We start from the raw sequence: 17,658 nt of genomic DNA on the forward strand, positions 1-17,658 counted from the left end.
AATATAATAGCCACTTGAAACTTCTATAGTTGTTAATTTCAGGGTTCGTGGAATCAGTCGAGATGCATACAAGTTGATCCGGACATCCACGTTAATAAAAAAAAATATTTTAGAGGTCATTACTTTAAATTTTACAAATCTCAGAGCTACTAGAAACTTATATAGTTGATCCGGACATTCACGTTAATAAAAAAAAGTATTTTAAAGGTCATTATTTTGAATTTTACAAATCCCATAGCTACTAGAAACTTATATAATTGTTAATTCTAAGACTTATAAAATTAATCGAAATATATAGAAGTTGATCCGAACATCCATGATTAAAAAAAAAAGAGTTTTAATCTCTACTTCATACGTCTGGTAAAGAATTTTTCTTCAATAATGTCAAAGGAGGTTTGTTGGATTTTTGTTCTCATGAATTCAATGATAACGATGGATGATTTTTTTAAAATAATAATAAAAAAGACTTGATTTAGGTGCAAGGGAAATAGACTTGAAAATAACATATCATCAAACCAAAAAATAGACAACGTAACATTAAAGGTTAATTACTCTCTCAATCCCTAAATAAATGCCCTTTCAGGGGAGAGTTCTCCTAGGTGAAAGTGAATATTTATAACCTAATCTAGTATTTTATATTGAAATCCATAGTTCTCAACTACTAATTAACCTAAAGGGTTAGTTAAAAAAACCCTTTCTTAATTTTATTTGAATTTCACCTTTACACTTTAAATCTTGAATAAAATAAAAATAAATAAATAAATACACTATTAAATATATAAAATGCTAATGAACATGTAAATTATACAATAAAAAAGTATAATTTATAAAAATTATAGAGAGAAAATGAAATTCTGATTAAACTTTTTTTTAATTACTAAAAAGTTAATTTTTTTTCAATACAAATAAAATAGGCTAGTCACATTTAACATCCACGCATATTCGAAGAATTTACCTTTTCTATCGTTCAGTAGAAGAGCGAAGATTAAGAAAAAAAATGTTGTTTTAAAACAACATTTTTTCAAAAATAATAATAATAATAATTAGCTTTCTATATTATTTTGTCCTCTCCATTCAACTTAAATTTTTGACCAAAAAAGCTTAGTAAATTCTTTTTCTTGTTTGTTTTTTAATTTAGACCGGTCTATATCCTTAATTAATTAGTTTCTAAATTAATTTTTTTTTATTTTTGTGTTTTAAAAATTTAAAATTTAAATTTTTTTTAATTAAAATAATTTTTTTCATATTTTTATATTGTTTTAATATGTTAATATTAAAAACATATTTTTAATAAAAAAATATTTTAAAAAATAATAACCGAGAAAATACTAAATGAGTCTAAACTTGCTTAGCTGGTCTCTTACCACTGGAAAAAAAAAATAAAACGTCACTAGTGTGTGTACATATATATATATATAAACTAAAAAAAAAAAAGATAACCCATAAAACTACATTAAACAACTCACCACATCTGCCTCTCTCTCAAAACCAGAAATCTCGCTCACTAAGCAACCAATCATGTCAAAAACCAGCTGCCCTCAAAACTGACCGTTTCAGCTTCATTTCTCACACCCTTTCTAACCTTCACATTGACTCTTCCCTTTCTCCACATCATCTCTCTTCTTCCCAGAGATCCAAAACTGTAATCAAATCATCAAGTACGTCTTCTAATCTTAATTATCACTTCGGTCGATTCAACACTTCAATTAATTTTCATCATTAATTACGTGTTATGTAGCTCTCACTACTTCATTACACTATCAATTAATTGCCTCTAAATAAGTCAATTAATTTAATTACTTCTGTTAAGCGGCCATACTATTTTATTTTATTTTTAATTTTCTTCTCTATTTGTTAGATTTGAACTGGTAGATCAGGATCCAAGTACCTCTCTCCCTCTCTCTCTCTCTCTCTTAAATGTAGCATTTTTTTAATATTTTAATTAGTTTTAATTTTGTTTTTTTATCAGGTGGTGGATATTTACTTAATTACTTCAATTGGCCATGGAAGAGTATGTATTTGTTTTTTTGTTTTTGTTTTTTTCTAATTAATTTATATATCTCTCGTGTTTTTTTTTTTAAAAAAATTAATGTTCGATGAAATTAGGGAAAATGCCCTGGAGCTTTTACAAAGATACAGGAGGGACCGGAGAGTTCTTTTAGATTATATGCTTTCTGGTAGTTTAATCAAGAAAGTTGTAATGCCTCCTGGTGCGGTTACACTTGATGACGTGGATCTGGACCAAGTCAGTGTAGATTATGTTCTCAATTGTGTTAAGAAAGGTATTGTTTGTTTTTGAGTTTGTGGTTTTTGGTTTGGTTTTGTTTTTGTCTAATGGGTTTTTGATAATGTAGGTGGAATGCTTGAACTTTCGGAGGCTATAAGAGATTACCATGATAATACCGGCTTACCCCATATGGTAAGTTTTGATATTTTTATGTATTGCTTCAATGATGAGAGAGTTATTGGGTTGTAATTAGTATTGGTTGTTGGCATTGATGTAATGTTATTTCATGATGTGGTTGGTTTTTAAGTTTGGAATATGGTGGTAGATTTTGTTGTTCTTTTGCTGAGTGATAATAATGCATAGGATGATGAGATGTGCTTTGCACGAGGTTGGATTTTGATAAATTTGGGCTGCGGTTTTCTTTGGTATAACTGTTAGTTAGATATAGAATATGAGTGAATATTATGTTTAAAAGTTGAGTTATATTGTCATTTTCAGAACAATACAGGTTCAGTAGATGAGTTTTTCTTGGTTACAAAACCTGAAACTTCAGGTTCACCTCCAAAAAGGGCACCACCTCCTGCTCCTATTTCAGCGCCAAATCCTGTTTTTGCACCGTCGCCTGTTGTGTCCTTGGCAAGTGTAGCAAAGTCAGAATCCTTTAACTCCACTGAAGTTCAAGAATTGACTGACTCTAATGAAGTTCGAGAATTGACTGTTGATGACATTGAAGATTTCGAGGATGATGATGATCTCGAGGTTGTTGATAGTGTCAGAATGTCAAGATGCAATCCAAATGATGCTGCCGATCTTGTTCCTAAACTGCCCTCTTTTTCCACAGGTAACATTGGTTTAAAAGTATACTATGTTGCATTTTAGTTTCTACAACAAATCAAACCAAGAAACAAATAAATGGAAAGAGAAACTGCCAATTCTGTGTTTCCTTACACTGGCAATTAAAAGACATTGAAATAAAGCATGATTGTTTAAGGTCAGATACCTTTACAGTGATTTAATAGTTGGTTAATGGTTTCTTAGACCCATGATTGCATGGAAGAAACTTCAAATGATTATTTTAGGACATGGTTGGGTATGGGTTAAATTATGAACTATTTAAATTGAAGGAGTGACGAGGAGAGGCAGGCTCGACTGTGGAAGTTCATGGTGATGAAGAGCAGGAATGACCGTCTCAGCTTCTGCTTGCACTTATGGTGTCCTCATCTGGAAAGCCATAGAAATCCAAATTGGAACTAGCCATAGGAGGATAGGGGATGGCATTGAAATTTCTTGAGCCAGTGATTTACAAGTTAACACTAAATTTTCCGTCATTTTTAGCTGATAGAAGGGTTGATGAAAGCCAAGATCTTTCAGAAAATGGATTCCTTGCTCAACACTATACTTCAATTCTGCCCTTCGAAAAGAATTATGAAAGTGGACAGGAAAAAAAAAAAATTTCCTATTCAAGGCATGATATCGAGAATGCTCATTGTATCTGCAATGGCATGCTGGAAACCCAGAGTTTTCACCTGATCCAAGAGCATTTAGCCTTGCAAGGTGGTCCTTGCTGATTCTCACGGGTCAATTATTTGTGGAAACATGTCAATTAGTAGAACCATCAATAAAAGAAAGAGGACGAAATGGGCTGAATGGTTACCCTAATTCCAAAAATATTCATGATGTCTAGTATTTGACTAGCGTAATCATGAGAATGATGGGGCTGTGATAGTTACAACATCAAGATCATGAATGATTCATGGAACATCACATTTTGTTTTTTGATATATGAAAGTGGTGGTTGTATTGTTGTTATTTATTTGAAGAGTCAAGTCTGTGTTATTATGATGCCTTTTACTATTATATTGCAATGGAAGGTGAAATCATTAATTCATGCCAACACAATTAACTTTTGGTTCTTCCTAATCACAGGTATCACAGATGATGACCTCCGTGAAACTGCATATGAAGTGCTCTTGGCGTGTGCTGGAGCATCAGGGTAAGTTTCATAATCTCATTTGATCCTTAGATATCCTCATTTTACCTTTTCCTTTATGTGTTTCTGTATGTTCAAATTCATAGGTGTTTATGGTGCTTGCATTCTTCATATATGTTTTTTCCTTTCTTGTTTCCCTCATTTCACCCTTCATTTGTGTAATGATTTTTCTCCTTATTATCAAATGAGCAGAGGCCTTATTGTTCCATCAAAAGAAAAAAAGAAAGACAAAAGGTCCAAGTTGATGAGAAAGCTTGGACGTAGTAAAACTGAGAATGCTGTGACCCATTCTCAGCGTGCAACTGGATTGGTTGGTTTGCTAGAAAACATGCGTGCCCAGATGGAGGTATTCCAGATCCCCCCCCCCCCCTCGTGGATGTAGTGTTTACAGCATCTTTTTTATTATTTTTTCTCTTGGAAGGATTCTGCCTGGATACTGAAGTAAGTGTTAAAGGACATAATTTCATGCATTTGTATCCATAGCACAATAAAACTGAAGAACCATATGTGTGAAATTTTGTTCTAAAATGTTTTAGAAGGAGAGAATTTAGTAACTAAATGCACTTTGAGAATGTAATGAAGAAACTGGTCCTTTTAATACGTTTTAAAAACCATTTTCAAATCTTTTTCAGCCATTAAAACTCGGGAGTGCATTCAACCAGTTGATGTTCAGCAAAGTTGATACGATTAAGCTATTGAATAAGTTTATTTAGCTTAAGTTGAGCTTAAAGTACCACAGGTGCTTACACCACCTTTGGTGTAAAGTTTCCTATATGGTGGAACTGTGCTCCTGTAGATTGTTGACTCCCAAAGTGTGAAATACGATAATGTCCAGTCTCCTCTGAGGAAGAGCTATCGAGTAATCTCTTGGGAACTGGAAGTTTGGACATATGCTTTGCCAAAGTCCTGTTTGAGAGATTTGGAAGGGTGGGAGTTTTTAAAAGATCTACTAGTCAGATTTTTGTAATCATATCATCCTGCTATTTTAAAGGTCAATTCAATCTTCAGTTGCCTTGCATAAAGTGTCTTTCTAATTGGCGAGTCTGCTATTTTATGAATGACTTGTGTATCGCTTTCTTTTGACTGAGTTTACACTGAGCCTATTTCTATTGTCTTGAAGCTATGTCAGTAAGTAGATAATGCGTATGCGGCTATTTTTCATATTTGTCTTAGCTACTACACTAAGTTGTAATCTGTGCCAGATCATAGCTCGGAACTGTAAGCAAGACAATATCATAATTTTTTCCCTTCTACATGAGTGCAGATATCCGAGGCAATGGACATAAGAACTAGACAAGGGCTGCTCAATGCTCTTGCTGGAAAAGTTGGAAAACGAATGGACACCCTATTGGTTCCACTGGAATTGTTATGTTGTATTTCACGTTCAGAATTTTCTGATAAGAAAGCATATATACGGTGGCAAAAAAGGCAGGTAAATTTTTCATTCTATGCCATTTTAATTTTGAATTTATTTTGTTAAATGTCTTAGTTCCCTTTAAGTGGTAAATTAGAGCCATGGAACTGTTATTGATGACAGACATTTTCGATTTTGTCTCAGTACAGTTATTCATGCTGGAGGAGGGGCTTATTAATCACCCAGTTGTTGGATTTGGTGAATCTGGGCGCAAACCAAGTGATTTGAGGATTCTTTTGGCAAAGATTGAGGAATCTGAGGTTCGTGCTCTAGAGATTCAAAAGATTGTCATATGGTGCATTTATTAACATTTTATGATACTGAAATGGAGCTTTCCTTGTTTTGTCCTACTGTCAGAAAACCATTAACAAATTTGCCCTACTGTTACATGCTTGCAGTGTTTAGATAGTGTTGGTTGCTTAAGTTGGGTACATGATGGCTATAGGAGGGTTCTCTTTAGAGGACTTCATAACGAGTTAGGGTCTTTATGATGTGCTCTAAATGGGTGAATCTTTTCAATGTTTTTATTCCTTTCTTTACTTTTCTAAACTGGTCGCAGTCTGGTAGTGAACTTTGTTCATAGATACTCATCTAATCCTTTCAAGTGAGATCTCCTTTCTCTTTGCTTGATATTCTCCTCAATTCTAGTAAATTTTTTACCTTATCGGAAAGGAGAAGCATGGCTAGAAGTCTAGATAATTTTATGTTTTGTCGAACTTGTTTGACATCAGAAACACCAATAGAACAACTTGTTTGACAAACTTAGATGACCTTTCACAGAGATAACATAAATGAAGTTAGGTTATCTATCAATTACTTTACCTTTCATGATTCTATTATTTGCTTACTTTGGAGGAAACTGTATTGTGTTTTTGTTCATTATTTTAGTTTCTTGGTGGAGTTTATTCCAACTCATTATACTCTTTATTTTTTTGTTTTTGTTTTTGCAATATAAACAGAGCATTGGTATGCTTTTCCCCCCTGAACATTTAGGACTATATTCATGCACTCTCTTTGGTTATTTTGGTCTAGCCATATTTAAGCTTTTATTATTGAGTCAAAACATACCAAGCTTTCATGTTTAATGTTCATTTTCCCCTGCTTTTTGTTGGTGCCCTCTTATCACCTTAGCCTTTCTTAAATAAAGTTTGATTTTTAATGTAGTTCCGTCCATCTTCTGCGGGTGAAGTCCAACGAACGGAATGTATGAGATCTCTCAGAGAGATTGCAATACCACTTGCAGAGAGGCCGGCTCGGGGTGACTTAACTGGTGAGGTATGCCATTGGGCTGATGGCTATCACCTCAATGTTAGACTGTATGAGAAACTGCTTCTGAGTGTCTTTGACATTTTGGACGAGGGGAAGCTGACAGAGGTTAGTAATTTTTTCAATTTATCATAATCCCATGATACCAGGAAACATTTTTGTCAACAACAACAACAACAACAACAACAACAATAACAATAACAACCAACCTAGCTGTGGTTGGTTGTATGGATACTTTTGTGCCATTTGGCTTGAATTATTGTTTTAAAAATGTCATTTTCACAGAAATTAATTTCTGGATTTACCATCTTTGCTTTTTTCAGTAGAGATATTTATTAAAATAACTTTAGTTCAATTTATTAATGTATTTATTTTTTTGAAAAGAGAGAAGGATGATTGGTTGTGTGAACCTTTTCCTTTTCCACCTAGTATAATTAATTGTACCTTGTCTCCATTTTCAGGAAGTTGAGGAAATTCTTGAGCTCTTGAAGTCAACCTGGCGTGTTTTAGGAATTACAGAAACCATCCATTATACATGCTATGCATCGGTATTAATTCGTCAGGTATTATTCCTGTATCCCCTTTTCTTTCTCTTGTCTAAACACATTCAAATTGCCAAAAGTTCATGCAGTCAACGATGTTATCCTGGAATGAAGAAACAGGGAGCATTCCTTTCCTTGACAGTAGCTATTTTCCATCACCCAGTGGTCAATAGCAGTCCCAAACAGACCCTTTTTGTCTTTGTTTGTTTACTTCAAACCGATTACCTTCTTCAGCATAACATCTAAGGTTCTGTACAGAAAATAAAACAACCTGAAAATACAAAACCCAATATTCTTACTGATCTAAACTTGAGAAACCCGAAGATACGAACTTAAAAATAACTATTGTCATCATTGCTCGACATCCTCATCTTGTATCTATTACAATCTATCACAGTCCTTAAGATGCTTCTTTAAGCTTTTCATTTTATAAGCAACTGCAGTTTAACCAGCCATTGGACAAAACAGAACCATCATCATTATCTTATATTACTTGTATTTGGTTGTGTGTCATTGCAGTATATCATCACACAAGAGCAGGGGCTCCTAAAACATGCCATTGAACAGCTGAAGAAAATACCATTAAAAGAACAACGCGGACCACAAGAGAGGTTACACTTGAAAAGTTTGCTTTCCAAAGTTGAAGGTGAAGAACTGCCTTTCTTTCAATCCCTTTTATCACCTGTTCAGAAATGGGCTGATAAGCAGCTAGGAGACTACCATCTGAACTTTGCTGAGGTTTGATAAATTGTTTGAATCTCAACTCTTGGTTATCATTACCTTTTCGAATATTTGCTTATCATAGGAGGTGCTTCAGTTATACTTGTTAATTGGTTAGATTTTATCTGTAACTTAAAGCTGCACGCGTTTTTCTTCTTAACAATTTGCATTTTGCTGGGGTATCTATGCTTCCATGCTCAGGAAAATTGAATATTTTTGTAAACTGTTCTCTTTATGTTTAACACTGCTCTGTGGTCCAATGTATGCAGTGCTTTATTTTCTGTGTCTATTTTCATTGTTTCCTCAGCTCAATATCTCATGTTTGCCCGAGATGTGATTTTGTCAATATTCATTCTGTCAGAACTATAAGATAGGTGCATGATGCATTCAACATGATTGATGTGCACGGTCTGACTGCTTGAAGATAATTTCACAAATATAATTCTTAAATATTCTTCTCCTAAATGTTATTGAATTTTCACTTGGTTCATCTTTGAAAATAAGTTCTCTTGTAATCGACTTCTTAAAAAAACAATTGACATTGAACTTGAGTTTGTCCTGTAAAAGTCTGAAGTCCTATACCTGGAATTCATAAAGTTAAAATTACATAACTTAATATAAATGGGATAATCTCTATTTTAGAGTTTATTTAAAGATGGATGTTTAATATAAGAGATGCCCATGACTCAGCATATATTGGGAGCTGGGGATGGGGGGCGGCCAGGCACTTGATTAATTAATGTTGAAATCTATACACTCTTCTAGAAGCAGTATTTTTATTTGGTGCATATACAAAATGGATGCTCATAATCATGACTGTTGCACTGACAGAGGATGTGGCTTTTATTGGCCACTCTAATTTTAATTGGTAAATGTGAAGGAATTAATATGCTGCCAGGATTATATATTTTTTATGATTGATTATGAATGTGTCGATTATTGAATTTGAATGAAAATGGGCAACCTCCTTTGGTGCATATTGGGTATTACATGTTTAGATTTTGTACCCATTACTTATAGCCATTTATATTTTTTGGAATGCTTTTCAACTGATTTTTTTCCCAATTTGGAACTCTTTATCCAGTATGAGTTATTATGTGTCTTGTAGGACTCATCAGTAATGGAGGATGTAGTGTTAGTTGCAATGATCACCCGGAGGCTTCTCTTGGAAGAATCTGAAATGGTATGTTAAAACCTTGTTGTTGTTGTGTGTGTGGGCACATTTTATCATTGTCCAGTAAGAATTACACAGGTAGCATATCCGGAAAGAGAATATTATCAGTGCATATGCCTACAATTGAGAACTAGTTTTTAGTTTGAATTAAAAAAGTTGCTTCAGAATTTTATGTGCTACATGTTGAAAGTTAATTTTCCACACTTCTGCAGGCAATGCAACGTACATCTGTCATGGATCACGATCAGATTGAATCATTCATAGCATCATCCATTAAGAATGCATTTACAAGGGTAAGTGTCTGAACCAAATAACTTCTGCTTGGTGTGATCTACTGGATTGTTCATTTTAGAGAATCCGATCTGGGAGTTTAAGCCAATAGGTTGGAGTTTCCATGATGTACATAAGGGTATACCTCACTTCACGTAATCAATTTGTCGGTACTTGATATGTCCATCACATCCAAGCTAAAAGCACTGACACACACCAAAGTGGGCAACAATGACAATCAATAGTCAACTCTGACAAGTGATGAACACTACAAAGCATCCAACCCAGGAGTTGAAGCTTCTAAGTAGAGGCACCTAATCTATATAGAGCTATGGATTCCTTTAACAGTGTTTTTTTTTTTTTTTTTTTAACTTCAGTAACCTGTAGAGTAGATTCAAGATAAGTGCTGGGATATGGGAGGGTTGGAATATTGTTTGATTGTCTCTATTAAGATCTTTTTTTGTACTAGTTCAATTGGCTAGCATCTTTGTTTGAAAGAAAAGCAGTAAGTATCAATACAGTTTCCTTTAGATTGAGGTGGGTTAAACATAAAGGGATTGGAGTTTTCTAAAACAGTGTTTTATCTCCTAGAGCATTGGAAACACTGAGAGATTTGCACAATGCCCATCTAGTATGTGCATAGTGCTACGGTTTTCTAAAACAGTGTTTTATCCCCTAGAGCATTGGAAAACACTGAGAGATTTGCTCAATGCTCATGTAGTAAGTGCATTGTGCTATAGTTGTAAATTCTTGGGACTATTGAAATTTTTCCCCTCAAACTTTAGCATATGACATTAAATTTTCTTTAATACCTCCCATCATCTTTGTTTCTTCTTATTGCAGATATTAGTGGTTGTTGATAAACTAGATGCAATGGATGAGCATCCTTTGGCATTGCTTGCAGAAGAGATCAAGAAACTTCTAAAAAAAGAATCAACCATATTCACACCAATTTTGTCACAGAGGAATCCACAAGCAATTGTTGTTTCAGCATCACTTGTTCACAAGCTCTATGGGAACAAGTTGGTAAGGATGTTCACTTGGCTTAAAGTCCAGACTCCAGAGTGCTTTCTTTACACTGTGAAGGCCTAATTGTACTTATTTTCAGAAACCATTCCTTGATGGCTCCGAACATCTGACCGAGGATGTTGTCTCTGTGTTTCCTGCTGCTGATAGCCTTGAGCAGTATATAATGGCACTCATCACTTCTGCATGTGGAGAGGGGAATATGGAAGTCAAATTCCGCAAACTAACTCCATATCAGGTGAGATTGTTTTGTTCTTAATTTTCATTTTCCTTTCTCTCTCTCTCTAAACAAATTTAGTTAAATAGACATAAGCAGGACTGATAACAATTGACAAAATACTGCCTCGAATGCTGTGCTATTGAAGCAGATCATATGAATCAGATGGTTTAATTTCTAGAAATTTCAGAAAATAGCTATACTATTTGAAGTTTCTCAAAGTGGAAGAGGTTGTCTTGGTATTCGGGGTTTATAAAACCCTCAAATATATTGAGTTAGAGAGCTTTTGGCTTGACTCATGAACGGGCATCATCTTTTATTTGACCTTAGTTGAAGTTTGTTCGGCAACTGTCCAGATTGGAATCTCTCTCTCTCTCTACACGCACATTGAGTGTGCTGGCACAATCATGATTAAGAAACAAGTGCTTCCCTTGGAGCTTCTGTAAGTCTTTGGTGTTAATGTCTTATGGAACCCAGGTTCAAATCATATTATAATAAAATACAAGTGAAGAATCATCATTGATGAAGATTGGGATCAATATTTTGATCACCAAAGCCCCTCACCCCAGACTCAAATCCCCCCAGCCTTACAACCCTTTATATTTATCCAGATGATAAAAATCAACAATGAGTTATGTGTAATCCTGTAGCATGTTCACATTGGCACGCATGGAGCTTTTAGCTTTATTAGGCTCTCTCCTATATCCATCACCTCTTATTTTTTTCCCCTGTTTCTTTCTCAAGATTGAATCTATATCTGGAACATTGGTCATGCGATGGGTCAATTCTCAGCTTGGACGAATTTTGGGTTGGGTTAAGCGTGCCATTCAACAGGAGGTAAGTGCTAAATTTTGTTTCATTTTACTTCTTTAAAATCAATTTTTTGAATTTAGTCAATCTACTCCAATTCAATTAGATGACAGGATTATTTTCACTCCCTTGTCTTAGTTAACGGTCTAATGTACTTGACATTTATTTTAATATTTTCTGTGAATCATTCTTTCAGCGGTGGGAACCAATATCACCTCAACAGCGGCATGGGAGCTCAATTGTTGAGGTTTATAGGATCGTTGAAGAGGTAAGAATGCTCATGTAACAATAGTATTAATTCTGGTACTATCATAAGGTGTTATGCAAATAAAAAAAACCCTAATGTTGCAAAAGCACATAAGAAAACTTGAGGAACTGGAGAGAATTTTAGTTGTGGGTAATTAAATTTTTGTGCAAGTAAGGTGTTTTTTTCCGGCTACCCTTTTCTTTTGGTGTTCTGATTGCATGTTTGTGGAAACATCTAGAATCTAATCTTTCTTCATTCACCATGGAATGCATCACTGTAATTAAGGCTTAAAAACAAAGATGTCTACGCTAGTTACCCAGCTATTTTGATTAAACTTGTTTTATATGATAGTAAGAAATGGAATTCCCTTGGAGGTTTATCATGACCTATAGTTTCTGAACTTGTGACCAGAATAGGATTTTGCACGTTGTGTGTAATTTTGCTAATGTTTTATTTGCTTCTGGATGACATTGATTAATAATGTCTTGCATAATCAATATTCCTTTTTACGCAGACTGTTGATCAGTTCTTTTCTCTTAAAGTTCCAATGAGTTCCAAAGAGTTGAATGGCTTGTTTCGGGGTGTTGACAATGCATTCCAAGTTTATGCAAATCATGTCACTGACAAGTTGGGTGAGTATATCTTACATATATGTTCTTAGTTAGAAACTGCTTTTACGAAATGGATACATGTCTATCTCTTTCCTTTCTTTACCTTATTCTTGTATCTAACTTTCTGTCTCAGATGCTGCACTTGTTTGCTTATTTTGTTAAAATTGAATTTATCACCATTTTTTAGCATTTCCGTATGCTTAACCTGTTCTTCCATCTTCTTTATTGCCCAGTTTACATTCTTCTCTGCACCTTCTGTGCATTTTTTTTTATCTTGCGTTCCCTCCCCCTTCCTACGATTAGGGACCTTAATGTGCAATTCTTGCCATGCAGCTGCAAAGGAAGATCTAATTCCACCAGTTCCTATTCTGACACGATACAGGAAGGAAGCTGGAATAAAGGCCTTCGTAAAGAAGGAACTGTTTGACTCGAGGATGCCTGAAGAGATAAAATCCAATGAAATTAATGTTCCAGCGACAGCAACACTTTGTGTTCAGTTAAATACTCTATATGTAAGTTCAACTACATTGGCATGGTCCTTTTAGAAATGAATAGAAGAGTTTTGACTTTCTACTTCCCTATTTTCACATGCACATTGATCCTTATCAAGACTGTTCTAAAGTTTGTTGTCATGAATATTAATGTGACAATCCTTTTTCAACAAGGCTAGCAATGTTGTGGAGTTTCATAGTTTGCTTGGTGATAGTTTCTTGATTTCCTCCGTCACATTTTCAAAATGGATGTTCCTGGCTACATAGTAAGCAGATTATTGAAAAAAGAGCATGATTCAATAATTGTTTTCATTTTGGCTTAGCCAACTGTAGTGCTACTCTCTAATTCTCCATCCAGAGAGTAATGTGATGATATCAAAACAGTAAATTTTTTTTCATAAAGACTGGAAATGTAACAAATGACACTAAAACAAAGAAAACTTCTAAAAGTATGCAATTCTCAGTGGTGATTTTTTTTTCAGTAAAATTTGAATTATTGTCAGAATGGCTTAATTATGCATATGACAGCAATCACTGTATCACAAACATCTCCTAAAAATCCATGGTAGGGTCAAATTATTATAGTGATGGTTTTCTATTTTTCTGCATTTGCAGAGTTACTAATTTTTGGCTGTCTTTATAATGTAATATGCATGACACATGATTTCTTGCTATGGACAGTATGCAATTAGTCAACTGAATAAGTTGGAAGATAGCATTTGGGAACGATGGAATAGGAGAAAGCCTCGTGAGCAATTTATCAGTAAGTATTTAAGCTACTAGTCTTAAGTTATTATTGAATGATACACTCCATCCACTGGTTGACTTGCCTGAATGAAATGACTCTTTTAAATATTTAGTTTGCAATTTAAAATTTGATAATCTGTCTCCCCCAAGCTAAAAAAAACAAGTAATTGTTTTCAGATTCCATTTCATAAAGCATGTAAATCAAGGATGTAGATAATGGATGTTATAAAACACAATGGCCATATGTAATGGATCTTTAATGGGCTGTTACATTTCACTTCATTTGGTTATAAGGTATATTTTTTCTCATACCAGTTATGTTCACATTCTTTCACGGCTTTAATGGCAAAACTGCTTGACTATTATTCTTGGAAAATCGTAATTGCTTTAGTTAATCTACTTTTGGCACAACACTGTCGGCACTTAGATTAGGTTGCATCCATTCTAGTTTTACAATTTTATAGTTTTGTTATTCAAACCCTCAACAAGCTTGATGTTATAAATTGCCCTCTACAGCTGCTTTCACAACACCCTGGCTGCAATATAAAACCATTGCACCAGTAGGCAGCGCTTGATCTTGATGACTGGTTTTGCCACCACTCTTGTCAGACCTTCTTATTTAATATTGAAGTTCTTCTATTGACGTAATCTTTTGGATTCTTAAAATGAACAGTTCTTCTTTTATGCATATTCTGTGTGTTGCATGTATATGGATGTTATTTGCCGAAGTTTATAGTTTGCCTAATTACTTGTACAGTGGAGACTGAGAAAGTGAGAATACAATAGTATACTTGCTTTGAAGTGATCATTTCTTAATTAATGATTGGCATATAAATCTTTTCCTTAATAGAGAAATCCATAGATGGGAATTCAGCAAGTTTCAAGCAGAAGGGAACATTTGATGGCAGTAGAAAAGATATAAATGCTGCTATGGATCGCATCTGTGAGTTTACTGGTAAGAGTTTTGGTCTCGCTCTGCAAAATTGATTTTCTTGAGAAGCAAACTTGATATTGATTGATGTGATTTAACTTATGCAGGAACTAAGATCATCTTCTATGACTTGAAGGAACCATTCATTGAAAATCTGTATAAACCCGCTGTTCCTCAATCTAGGCTGGAAGCAATAATTGAACCGCTTGACATAGTAAGATTTTTCCTTCTAAGAAGCAAGATTGTCTTGCATTTCCTTTATAAGAAGAATCAGATACTGGTGTTATTGACCATGTTATTAAAAACTTCTTGCTAAAGGCTTTTTAAAGCCGAGTCATAAGATGCTAAGTGAATTAAGGTGCACACCGTTAATGATAAATGTATAATAATACTGATTAAAAGGATTTAGGTTTAATAGGAAAAAAGCTAGCATTCATGATAAACTTGTATATTTAGCCTATTAATTACACTGGTCAAGTGCTGTGCTGTTTTAGGAAGGTTATCCTGTTTGATTTTGCATTTTTCTATTTCCTGATAAGAAGCCTCATCGCTGGTAACTGCTGCAGGAACTAAATGAACTCTGTGGTATCATTGTGGAGCCCCTCAGAGATCGCATTGTGACGAGTCTTCTACAAGCTTCACTGGTCTGTGCCTCTGTTTTTTTTAAACAAAACGCAACGAGTGCTTGATTTTGTTGCTTACTGAAATGGTTTCTTTTTTCAGGATGGCTTTCTCCGAGTTATATTGGATGGAGGACCATCACGATATTTCTGCCCAGGTGATGCAAAAATATTGGAAGATGATGTAGAAGTTTTGAAGGTATTTGTCTACTGTACTTTGAATTTGATTGGCAAGAAAAAGAAAGGAGATAAACCATGGATAGGCTCCATGAACAATTTTTGCTATTCTTGCATCTGAACGATGAAATTACTGGACTGGAAGCATTTAAAGCTGCTTTGTGGTTTAATTCTCACAATCTGATGGATGCTTAAACTTTGTGAAATGTGCTATAAATTTTTGTTGCCTATTCAATATTCATTATAATGCTGGTGATCGGTGAACTACATGGTCCAAAATGAGCAACTTCCTGTTCTTAAATATCTGCACCCAATTATTGTTTATTGTTTCTGCTGATTCATGTATCCTTCTCTTTTAGGAATTTTTTATCTCTGGAGGAGATGGGCTTCCCAGAGGAGTAGTTGAAAACCATGTAGCCCGTGCTCGACATGTAATCAAGTTGCACAGCTATGAGGTTCGTTTTTGTAGCTTAGTTTCGAAAAATATTCCCAAGATAAAAGGTATAATGCTGAAAGGAAATTGACACGGCCAATTTATAGCATGTTTTAAGTTATTAAATTAGTTCTCATGGAGGTTTTTGACTGCAAAAATCTACTGTGATAATTGAAGTTGATTTTTATGAACCCGCTTCAGTTCCTCCTCAGTTTGCATGATACTGATACAGGGTGATCACCGTGGTGATTCACTCCAGATGAAAAGAGAAGGTGGGAGTTGTTCATAAATTTGTGTTGTTATTATCACACCAGAGAGAAGCTGAAAAGGAGAATGGTAACATGTCTGTGAGCGATGTGCTGATAACTCAGTCTACTATCGGCTGATTTTCCACCTCACAATTTAGTTAGTGTGGTGCTGAATAAGATAAAGGGTAACATTATTTCGAGAAACAGCAATCTATCCATCTGAATCACTGGAAACAGTAGCTATTCTTAGTTGATCTGATAATTGACTGTACTCCATTGGTGGTACTGTGCTCTAGACGGATCAACATTGCTTTGAGACTTCTCCAGACAAAAACTATACCTTTTGCTTTGGCATTTTGTCCAGAGGATTGGATTAACTTTTTCCTTTTGAATTGAATTGCAGACTAGAGAATTAATCGAGGACCTGAAAGCTGTAAGCGGGGTGGAAAGGCAGCGCGGCGGAAGCAGGCTAGGCGCTGATACCCCAACATTGTTGAGGATATTATGTCACCGGAGTGATTCAGAGGCCTCCCAGTTTCTCAAGAAGCAGTTCAAGATACCCAAATCTTCAGTCTAGGAGAGTGCCTGTGTAGGTGATAACAGGCAACTGTGTATTTGTACCATTTCATTTCTATTCTTTTCCTCAACCAACCGCTTCTCTCTTTATGTTATTTATTTTCTTCACTAGTTTCTGTGGTGCTTTTACAATTTCTGTATTTTATCTCTCAGTGTTTATTTTTTGTAAAGACAAATTTGCAATAATTAATCCGCTCTCCTTCTTTTCTTGTTATTATTATTTTTTTAATTCCACTGCATTCTTCTCATGTTTTTTTTTTTAGTTCTTTTAAAAACTAGCAATGGAACAGGTTCCTGCTAAGACATTGATTGGGAACATGATCTAAAAAAATTTAATTTTTTTTGTTAATTTCTTTTTTGTATTTTGAATTATTTTGATATGTTAATTTTAAAAATAATTTTTAAAAAATAAAAAAAATATTATTTTAATGTATTTCAGCATGATAAGTATTTTGAAAAATAGTTGTAACTATATTTCCAAACAAAAAAAGCCTAACTACTAAGTCAAATTCAAGGTTTTATAGGTTAATTTGCTGATCTAGATTGACTTAGCTAAATGGTGGAGCAATGTTAAAGATTTAGTTTAATTTTTATCTAAAATAATATTATTTAATTTTAATTTAATTCTTATTTTAATTTTTTGTCTAAACAACATTATTTGATTAAAAACAAATTAAAAATTACATTATTTTAGAACAACTCTAGGTTGGTTGGTTGATTGATCAATCAAGGTGTATCATCAACCTGCTACTTGGCCCTGAATCGAAGCTTTTTTCCTTCCCCTTCAAAGAAGAAAAACAAATATATAATCTTTTTGAGTGTTGATAATTATGCATGTTAAAGTGGATTAAGGAACTCAATCATTAATAAATTTATAACTTATAAATGTTATTTTCTAGCTTAATCAAAAATAATTATTAT

The 17,658-nt window shown here is 34.2% G+C and overlaps 1 protein-coding gene across 1 annotated transcript; it reads left to right on the forward strand.

Annotated features, from left to right (window-relative positions):
* The first annotated feature begins 1,444 nt into the window (after positions 1-1,444).
* On the forward strand, positions 1,445-16,951 carry LOC133681119 (protein unc-13 homolog). The gene is made up of 27 exons (XM_062104226.1): positions 1,445-1,658; positions 1,970-2,011; positions 2,107-2,282; positions 2,355-2,419; positions 2,726-3,068; positions 4,154-4,220; positions 4,410-4,563; positions 5,482-5,649; positions 5,781-5,891; positions 6,796-7,005; positions 7,359-7,460; positions 7,959-8,177; positions 9,268-9,342; positions 9,546-9,626; positions 10,447-10,629; positions 10,712-10,867; positions 11,591-11,683; positions 11,853-11,924; positions 12,418-12,535; positions 12,848-13,026; positions 13,687-13,768; positions 14,603-14,707; positions 14,791-14,897; positions 15,250-15,327; positions 15,407-15,502; positions 15,840-15,935; positions 16,565-16,951. Exons 2-27 carry the CDS (start codon positions 2,004-2,006, stop codon positions 16,736-16,738), a joined length of 3,318 nt encoding a protein of 1,105 aa, XP_061960210.1. The 5' UTR covers positions 1,445-1,658; positions 1,970-2,003; the 3' UTR covers positions 16,739-16,951.
* The last annotated feature ends 707 nt before the right edge of the window (positions 16,952-17,658 follow it).

This window comes from Populus nigra, chromosome 1, assembly GCF_951802175.1.
Source record: "Populus nigra chromosome 1, ddPopNigr1.1, whole genome shotgun sequence".
In the NCBI taxonomy this organism is placed as follows: domain Eukaryota; kingdom Viridiplantae; phylum Streptophyta; class Magnoliopsida; order Malpighiales; family Salicaceae; genus Populus; species Populus nigra.